General features: G+C 50.5%; 1 protein-coding gene and 1 long non-coding RNA gene across 2 annotated transcripts in view; one reads left to right on the top strand and one right to left on the bottom strand.

The window, feature by feature from the left end:
* Positions 1–10,000, top strand: part of LOC132446865 (rho GTPase-activating protein SYDE1) — a 16,034-nt gene that overhangs the window by 1,558 nt on the left and 4,476 nt on the right. The window contains exons 2-10 of the mRNA XM_060037421.1: positions 601–893; positions 1,209–1,638; positions 3,320–3,658; positions 3,989–4,181; positions 6,948–7,126; positions 7,803–7,901; positions 8,777–8,880; positions 9,166–9,288; positions 9,518–9,644. Coding sequence (XP_059893404.1) covers positions 601–893; positions 1,209–1,638; positions 3,320–3,658; positions 3,989–4,181; positions 6,948–7,126; positions 7,803–7,901; positions 8,777–8,880; positions 9,166–9,288; positions 9,518–9,644 — 1,887 coding nt within the window. The remainder of the gene's footprint in view (positions 1–600; positions 894–1,208; positions 1,639–3,319; positions 3,659–3,988; positions 4,182–6,947; positions 7,127–7,802; positions 7,902–8,776; positions 8,881–9,165; positions 9,289–9,517; positions 9,645–10,000) is intronic.
* Positions 8,174–8,830, bottom strand: LOC132446997 (uncharacterized). The gene is made up of 3 exons (XR_009522998.1): positions 8,734–8,830; positions 8,540–8,629; positions 8,174–8,285 (listed from the first exon to the last, which is right to left on the bottom strand). It is a non-coding gene; the product is annotated as an uncharacterized LOC132446997 (long non-coding RNA).

Raw genomic sequence — 10,000 nt, 5'->3', positions numbered from 1 at the left:
TGGAATTGTGTGTGACTGTGTGTGTTTTCGTGTGTGTCTGCGTGTTTGTGAAACTGTATGTGTTTTTATGTGTGATTTTGTGTGTGACCGTGTGTCCGACTATGTGTGTGTGTGTGTGTGTGTGTGTGTGTGTGTGTGTGTGTGTGGTGTGTGTGTGTGTGTGTGTGTGTGTGTGTGTGTGTGTGTGTGTGTGTGTGTGTGTGTGTGTGTGTGTGTAAGGGGGGGGACTGTGTTTGTGTGGGTGTTTCTGTATGTGTGTGTGACCATGTGTGTGATAGACTGTGTTTGTGTGTGTGTGTGTGTGTGTGTGTGAGAGACTGTGTTTGTGTGTTTGTGTGTGTTACTGTATACATGTGTCTGTGTGTGTCCCTGGCATAGAGCAGTCTTTTCAGCTTTTATTAGTGCACACACAAACACACACACACACACACACACACACACACACACACACACACACACACACACACACACACACACACACACACACACACAAACACTCGTCAGACACACATTTTTATATTTTCTGTTTTTTCTCTCCCTATGTGTCTGTGTGTGTGTGTGTGTGTGTGTGTGTGTGTGTGTGTGTGTGTGTGTGTTTAGATGTCTGTGTCATTCAGACTTCTTCGTCATCGTCATCATCATCTAGCCGTGTCGGCCCCACCGCCCCGTCCTCAGGACAACACATCACCGTTGCTAAGAAACAGCAGTGGGCTCAGCAGGGCTCCAGCCGGGACGCTCTCCCAGGAAACAGCCAGGCTTCATCTGGAGGCCTCGCCGGGAGGCTGCCCCCAGCCCCGGCCCCTTCTGGAGGCCTCCCCGGGAGGCAGACACCAGACCAAGACCAGCCTTCATCTGCAGGTCTCACTGGGAGGCAGACACTCGCTGATGACAAGGTACCAACCCCACTGCCTCTCTCCTCGCAAGTGTCCTATCCTTATTGGCGTCTCCTTCTCTTGTCGTATCCTCTTCTCACCTTCTCTCGTTCTCTCCTACTTTCTCCTCGTTCTCTCGTTCTCTCTTAGTGTCCTCCCCTTGTCTCAAACTGTCCTCTGCGATGGTTCTCCTGTTTTCTCCTGTTTCTCCTCCTCTCCTATATCCTATCCTAGTGTCCTCTCCTCCCCCTCTGTCCTTCCGGTCTCCTCTCTCCTTGTGTCCTCTCTTAGTGGTCTCTTCTCTCCCAGTGACCTCTCCTCCTCGTGTTCCCCTAGGGTTGTGGGGTGAGGCCTGCTGTTGGTCTGGACCGGGAGCACAGCAGCAGATCCCTGGCCCAGGCCTCTGTCTGCCCCCCCAGGGGGCCCTACCTGCAGAGCCTGGAGCACAGCCGGCGAACCTGGGTGATGTCTTCAGGAAAGGCCCAGGCTTCAGATGAGGCCTCCCGGCTGGAGCCCTGCAGAGGTCAAGTGGAGCGTGGAACCATCTGGTACAACCCCATTCCAGAGGAGGAGGAGGAGCTGCTCTGGCGGAGGAGAGAGGAGGAGGTGGTGCTCGGGCGGAGGAGAGAGGAGGAGGCGGCAGGAGGGAAAGGGCCTTCAACCCTCATGCAACCTACCGAAGACCCCACACCCGTTTCTAACGATGTCGCACAACCGACCGACGACATCGCAAACCAACCTGATGAGATCACAGTAGAACACTTAGGTAAGCGTTTACTTTTGTAACGTTGTGTGGTCACACGTATGATCACCCTTGATCTTCTATGCCTAGTGTTCATCATAGGCCCCGTTCACACGAAGCCGAAACGGGCGAAACCGTTACGGTTTCGATCTATCCGGTTTCGAAGTATCTCCGTAAAGACGAAGCCAAGCGAAACTGGGTAGATCTGTAGAAACGCTGTAGTACACATTCCAGGCCCATAAGGGGCGCTGCTTCTGGTACAGAAATCCAGAAGAAAGGAAATAAGAAGAAGAGGCGAGCATGCGCATAAAGGCTGCCCTTATGCGCATGCTCGCATGTGATTTCTGAGACTCCGCGGGCTTAAGAGCCATTGGCTAGGAGGTCGAGGGGTGGGGCGATGACGTCATGGTTTGCGGTTTCAGTCGGTTTCAGGCGTCCACACGAATCCAAAACGAAACCGGGTAGATTTGAAACCACCTCCGAGGGCGGTTTCAGAAGTTTGCGGTTTCGGTCGGCGGATTCGCCGGCTTCGTGTGGACGGAGGGCCGAACCGTACAAGACCTTTGCGGTTTCGCCATGAAATCGGCTTTGTGTGAACGGGGCCATAGTATCACATTGGCCCTCCTGGCACAAGCGTTTGGAAGTCTAACTGCATTATAGTATATGTATATATATATAGCAATGGGTGTATCATATGCAGTGTTTGTAATAACGCCGTTTAAAAGGATGGCGTTAGGTAACGTCGTTATTTCTTCAGTAACGGGGTAATCAAACTAATTACTGTTTCCGTCGTTACAACGCCGTTACCGTTACTGTACGTTAAATGCGGTGCGTTGCTATGAATTAATCCGAACGCACCCCTGGCTCCAAACTGCTAGTTAGGAGACCGGGTGGGTTAACAACGAGATAAGCGATTATGATTGGCTAAGGCAGAGTCATGTTTCATTGGAGCCAATCGGAGCCAGTGTTTTTACACACAAGCCAGGGCACGCGCGCCACATAGACACACACGCACACGCACACGCACACACCAAACAGATTCGATGAAGCAGCAGAAATGGCGAGTCCGGAGCCATCCGATGAAAAGTTGGCGTATTCTGTAATATTCGGCAGATGTTCCACAGCCTTTGCAACCAAGCAAATTCAAATTCAGTTGGAAGTATATCAGGGCCTTGAATGGGCAGTTCAACCATTTACCACACATGAAGGCCGATTGAAAAAGCTGCTTAGAATAATCCAAATTCTTTGACATATAGCAACTTTCTTTTTTTACAGTAACCCAAATAGTTACTTTCCCTGGTCACTAGTTACTTTTATTATAGAGTAATCCAGTTATTAACTCAGTTACTTTTTTGGAACAAGTAGTGAGTAACTATAACTAATTACTTTTTTAAAGTAACATTCCCAATACTGATCATGTACAACGTCCTCTGAAACATCGCCTGTCACTCTCTCCCCCTCTCCCTCTACCTCTCTCTCTCTTCCTCTCTCTTCCTCTCTCTTCCTCTCTCTTCCTCTCTCTCCCCCTCTCCCTCTCCCTCAACCTCTCTCTCTCTTCCTCTCTCTTCCTCTCTCTCCTCCTCTGCCTCTACCTCTCTCCCGCCTCTCTCTCTCTCTCTCTCTCTCTCTCTCTCTCTCTCTCTCTCTCTCTCTCTCTCTCTCTCTCTCTCTCTCTCTCTCTCTCTCTCTCTCTCTCTCTATCCAGAACTGCCGAGTAGTGTGGCTCCTCCCCCAGAATCAAGCCCCTCCTCCCAGAAGAAGGTGGGCATGATTGACAGGCTGAAGTCTCCCGGGACGGTCCGGAAGCTGTCCATGAAGATGAAGAAGCTTCCGGAACTCCGACGCAAACTCAGCCTGCGCTCCTCCCGCTCCAACCGCCACGGGAACAAGGCAGAGGGAGGGGAGGAGGGGCCCTCCTGGACCAATAAGGAAACACCATCCTTGGCATCAAATCAGAACGTGCTCAGCAGATATCACCTCGATAGCTCCGCCCCCCCAGCCAGGCCAGTCCGCCGGTCCTCCAGGGGGCGCTCTAGCAAAGGAGGTAATCACTCAGTGCTGCCACTAAAGTACCATATATTACTGAATACTGCAATATTACAAATACTATTAAATGGGACTGAAGCTATTATCATAGTGGTGTTTTTCTAATAAACACTAAAGGACTACAAATATTATTACGACACAATACTACTCTAGTAAAGATAATACCATAAGTTAAGTTGTATTTATAACTTAGTACTCCAATGCAACACTAGTGATTCTCTATATTTTTTGGCTAGGATCCAATATTTCGGTCTGATAAATGTTGCAAGCCAAGCTCTCAACATGCCTAAACGGTATGACCTATACCATAATCCCCTGCATCCCTCAGGTTACCTTAGTGATGGGGATTCCCCTGAACTGTTGCCACGGCAACCGGCGGGCTCCCAGAGGGCCCCGGAGGGGGGCTATGACGTCTCGTCCTTCCGGCTGTACGTGGGGTCGGAGCAGCCACGCGGCCCCCAGAGGGTCTCCGGGCTGCTGACCGCCCACCTGCTGGGGCTGGACGAGATGAGCAAGACCAGGTCACTGTCCATCACCACTGGCTAACCCCATCACCATCACTGTCTAACCCCATCACCATCACTGTCTAACCCCATCACCATCACTGTCTAACCCCATCACCATCACTGTCTAACCCCATCACCATCACTGTCTAACCCCATCACCATCACTGTCTAACCCCATCACTATCACTGTCTAACCCCATCACTATCACTGTCTAACCCCATCACTATCACTGTCTAACCCCATCACTGTCTAACCCCATCACTGTCCATCACCACTGGCTAACCCCATCACTGTCCATCACCATCACTGTCTAACCCCATCACCATCACTGTCTAACCCCATCACTATCACTGTCTAACCCCATCACCATCACTGTCTAACCCCATCACTATCACTGTCTAACCCCATCACTGTCCATCACCATCACTGGCTAACCCCATCACTGTCCATCACCATCACTGTCTAACCCCATCACTATCACTGTCTAACCCCATCACTATCACTGTCTAACCCCATCACTGTCTAACCCCATCACTGTCCATCACCACTGGCTAACCCCATCACTGTCCATCACCATCACTGTCTAACCCCATCACCATCACTGTCTAACCCCATCACTATCACTGTCTAACCCCATCACTATCACTGGCTAACCCCATCACTGTCCATCACCATCACTGTCTAACCCCATCACCATCACTGTCTAACCCCATCACTATCACTGTCTAACCCCATCACTATCACTGTCTAACCCCATCACTGTCTAACCCCATCACTGTCCATCACCACTGGCTAACCCCATCACTGTCCATCACCATCACTGTCTAACCCCATCACTATCACTGTCTAACCCCATCACTGTCCATCACCATCACTGGCTAACCCCATCACTGTCCATCACCATCACTGGCTAACCCCATCACTGGCTAACCCCATCACTGTCCATCACTATCACTGTCTAACCCCATCACCATCACTGTCTAACCCCATCACTATCACTGTCTAACCCCATCACCATCACTGTCTAACCCCATCACTATCACTGTCTAACCCCATCACCATCACTGTCTAACCCCATCACTATCCATCACCATCACTGTCTAACACTAACCCCATCACTGTCTAACCCCATCACCATCACTGTCTAACCCCATCACTATCACTGTCTAACCCCATCACTATCACTGTCTAACCCCATCACCATCACTGTCTAACACCATCACTATCACTGTCTAACACCATCACTGTCTAACCCCATCACTATCCATTACCATCACTGTCTAACCCCATCACTATCACTGTCTAACACTAACCCCATCACTGTCTAACCCCATCACCATCACTGTCTAACCCCATCACTATCACTGTCTAACCCCATCACCATCACTGTCTAACACCATCACTATCACTGTCTAACACCATCACTGTCTAACCCCATCACTATCCATCACTATCACTGTCTAACCCCATCACCATCACTGTCTAACACCATCACTATCACTGTCTAACACCATCACTGTCTAACCCCATCACTATCCATCACCATCACTGTCTAACCCCATCACTATCACTGTCTAACACTAACCCCATCACTGTCTAACCCCATCACCATCACTGTCTAACCCCATCACTATCACTGTCTAACCCCATCACCATCACTGTCTAACCCCATCACTATCACTGTCTAACACTAACCCCATCACTGTCTAACACCATCACTATCTAACACCATCACTATCTAACACTAACCCCATCACTGTCTAACACCATCACTATCCAACCCCCTCACTATCTAACACTAACCCCATCACTGTCTAACACCATCACTATCTAACACCATCACTATCTAACACTCACCCCATCACTGTCCAACCCCCTCACTGTCTAACCCTAACCCCATCACTACCTAACCCTAACCCCCTCACTACCTAACCCTAACCCCATCACTGCCTAACCATAACCCCATCACTGCCTAACCCTAACCCCATCACTACCTAACCCTAACCCCATCACTACCTAACCCTAACCCCATCACTACCTAACCCTAACCCCATCACTACCTAACACTAACCCCATCACTGTCTAACCCCATCACTACCTAACCCTAACCCTAACCCTAACCCCATCACTACCTAACCCTAACCCCATCACTGCCTAACCCTAACCCCATCACTACCTAACACTAACCCCATCACTGTCTAACCCCATCACTACCTAACCCCATCACTACCTAACCCCATCACTGCCTAACCCCATCACTGCCTAACCCCATCACTACCTAACCCTAACCCCATCACTGCCTAACCCCAACCCCATCACTACCTAACCCTAACCCCATCACTGCCTAACCCCAACCCCATCACTACCTAACCCTAACCCCATCACTGCCTAACCCTAACCCCATCACTGCCTAACCCCATCACTACCTAACCCCATCACTACCTAACCCCATCACTGCCTAACCCTAACCCCATCACTGCCTAACCCTAACCCCATCACTGCCTAACCCCATCACTACCTAACCCTAACCCCATCACTGCCTAACCCCAACCCCATCACTACCTAACCCTAACCCCATCACTGCCTAACCCCAACCCCATCACTACCTAACCCTAACCCCATCACTGCCTAACCCTAACCCCATCACTGCCTAACCCCATCACTACCTAACCCCATCACTACCTAACCCCATCACTGCCTAACCCTAACCCCATCACTGCCTAACCCTAACCCCATCACTGCCTAACCCCAACCCCTCTACCGCGTGTCCTCTGGTGCAGATGTGACAGCGGGGGGAAGGAGGTGTTCTTGGCCATCCAGGTGGACGGGGTGACCCGGGCCCGCACCTCCCTGCTGACCCTGAGGGGGGCGGCGCTGCCCCTCAACCACACCTTCCACCTGCAGCTGGAGAGGGCCAGGCAGCTACGGCTAGTGGTGCTAACGCCGCAGGCTAACACGGGTAAATACCACGGCTAGGGAGGCTAACGCCGCAGGCTAACATGGGTAAATACATCAGTGGTGCTAACGCCGCAGGCTAACACGGGTAAATACATCAGTGGTGCTAACGCCGCAGGCTAACACGGGTAAATACTACATCAGTGGTGCTAACGCCGCAGGCTAACACGGGTAAATACTACATCAGTGGTGCTAACGCCGCAGGCTAACACGGGTAAATACTACATCAGTGGTGCTAACGCCGCAGGCTAACACGGGTAACTACTACGGCTAGTGGTGCTAACGCCGCAGGCTAACACGGGTAAATACTACGGCTAGTGGGGCTAACGCCGCAGGCTAACACGGGTAAATACCACGGCTAGTGGGGCTAACGCCGCAGGCTAACAGGGGTAAATACTACGGCTAGTGGGGCTAGCACCACAGGCTAACAAGGGTAAACACTACGGATATTGGGGCTAACGCCACAGGCTAACACAGGTAAACACTACGGCTAGTGGTGCTAACATCACAGGCTAACACAGGTAAATACCACGGCTAGGGGTGTTGGCACCACAGGCTAACACAGGTATATTCTACGGCTAGGGGTGCTAACACCGGGGGATCATCCAATCGGTCTCCATGGATACCAGGTAGCTTGGCCGGGACCTGACCCCTCCCTCTCTCACTCTTTCTCCCCTCAGATCCGTTGACCAATGAAACACACACTTCCGCCTCCAGCGGACCAATCAAAAACCGTGTCTGTTGTCTCGGAGGGCTGTCCATCCCTCTGCTCTTCAAAGGTCGGTCTGAATGTCCGTCTGCGCGTGCAGTGTGTCTGTCTGTTGTGACACATGTGACCCGGGTGGTGAGGTCATGGTTCGCCGTGAGGGCAGACTTGTATGCTAAGTTTATGCAGGAATGCTAAACGAGTAAAGACATTATAAACAGAGGAGGGAATGTTCCCCCTGTGATCTGCACCTACGACTACCGATCTGTACATTATTTAATTAATTCAGATCTGGTTGGAGCGTTTCATTGCGCCCATTAAAGCGGGGGGGGGGGTAGTCATAATGCCAGGGTGACAATAATAGGGCACTACGAGAAACAGGATTATCAGAATTGACATCAAACCTTTTTCCCTATTTTTCCCTATTCTCTCCTTCTGTCTCTACCTGTGTGCCTACCTGTCTGTCACTACCTGTCTGTCTCTACCTGTCTGTCACTACCTGTCTGTCTACCGCTCTGCCTGTCTGTCTCTACCTGTCTGTCTCTACCTGTCTGTCTCTACCTGTCTGTCACTACCTGTCTGTCTCTACCTGTGTGCCTACCTGTCTGTCTCTACCTGTCTGTCTCTACCTGTCTGTCACTACCTGTCTGTCTCTACCTGTCTGTCACTACCTGTTTGTCTCTACCTGTCTGTCTCTACCTGTGTGCCTACCTGTCTGTCTCTACCTGTCTGTCTCTACCTGTCTCTCTACCGCTCTGCCTGTCTGTCTCTACCTGTCTGTCTCTACCTGTCTGTCTCTACCTGTCTGTCACTACCTGTCTGTCTCTACCTGTCTCTCTACCGCTCTGCCTGTCTGTCTCTACCTGTCTGTCTCTACCTGTCGGTCACTACCTGTCTGTCTCTACCTGTCTCTCTACCGCTCTGCCTGTCTGTCTACCTGTCTGGCAGCCTGCCGTTCTCAGCAGCTGTGTGTGAAGCTGGACCCGAGGGGACTGCTCTACGTCAAACTGTCTCTGCAGGAGCACTGGAGTGTACCGTCGACCGCCCCGCAGGTACCACACAGTACTGCAGCGTACTACCACCACATAGTCTGACTACATTGTACCACTACATAGAGCTACACAATACAGTATTACTACATAGTCCTAATACATTGTACTAATACATAGAACTACACAATACAGTACTACTACATAGTACTGCTACATAGAGCTACATAATACAGTATGAGTACATAGTTCTACACTATACAGTACTTATACTTAGTACTACTACTACATTACTACTAGATAGTACTATAGAATAGTATGGCAATGTGAGAATGTGTCTCACTGCAGGAGGGCGGCGAGAGGGTGTTTGGGGTGGAACTACACCACCTGGTGGACAGAGAGAGGACTGCTGCTCCCGTTCCTATCCTCATTCAGAAAACAGTGAAGGAGATCGAGAGGAGAGGGATACAGGTACCTGTTCTCCTAACCGTCTCCCTGCCTGTTTACCCGTCTGTCTGTCTGTTCGACGTGTATCTGTCTGTCTGTCTGTCTGTCTGTCTGTCTGTCTGTCTGTCTGTCTGTCTGTCTGTCTGTCTGTCTGTCTGTCTGTCTGTCAGGTGGCGGGGATGAACAGGGTATGTCTATCTGTCTACCGGTCTGCCCACATGTCTGTCTGACTGTGTACCTGTCTGTCTGCCAGGTGGTGGGTCTGTACAGGTTGTGTGGCTCTGCGGCCGTGAAGAAGGATCTGCGAGACAGCTTTGAGAAAGACAGTTCAGCCGTGTGCCTCTCCGAGGAGCAGTACCCCGACATCAACGTACTCACAGGTACCACTGGAGTACTACCGCCAGAACTACTACCACCGCTGGAACGACTGCTAGGACTATCACTAGTACTGTCCCTCACAGTACTACCACTATTGCTAATACCAGACGTACTACCACTAGTACTACCACTAGTACAACCACTAGTACAGTCACTATTACTAATGCGTGTTGTAAAACAGTTGTACTACATCCAGAACTGCACATGTAGGGTTGTGTTTTTTTTCAGCATGAGACCTGGGTATTCATTTAATTTAATATTCCTGTGTAATTAACAGTACTGTGTATTTAATTGTACTGTTATTCTTAGCACTGTGCTTTTAATGAGACTACTTCATCGTGCTGTGTACTTAATAGAA

The sequence above is a fragment of the Gadus macrocephalus genome, chromosome 18 (assembly GCF_031168955.1).
Source record: "Gadus macrocephalus chromosome 18, ASM3116895v1".
Taxonomy (NCBI): domain Eukaryota; kingdom Metazoa; phylum Chordata; class Actinopteri; order Gadiformes; family Gadidae; genus Gadus; species Gadus macrocephalus.
The sequence above is the reverse complement of the archived record's forward strand: the minus strand, read 5'-3'. Positions and strand labels throughout refer to the sequence as shown.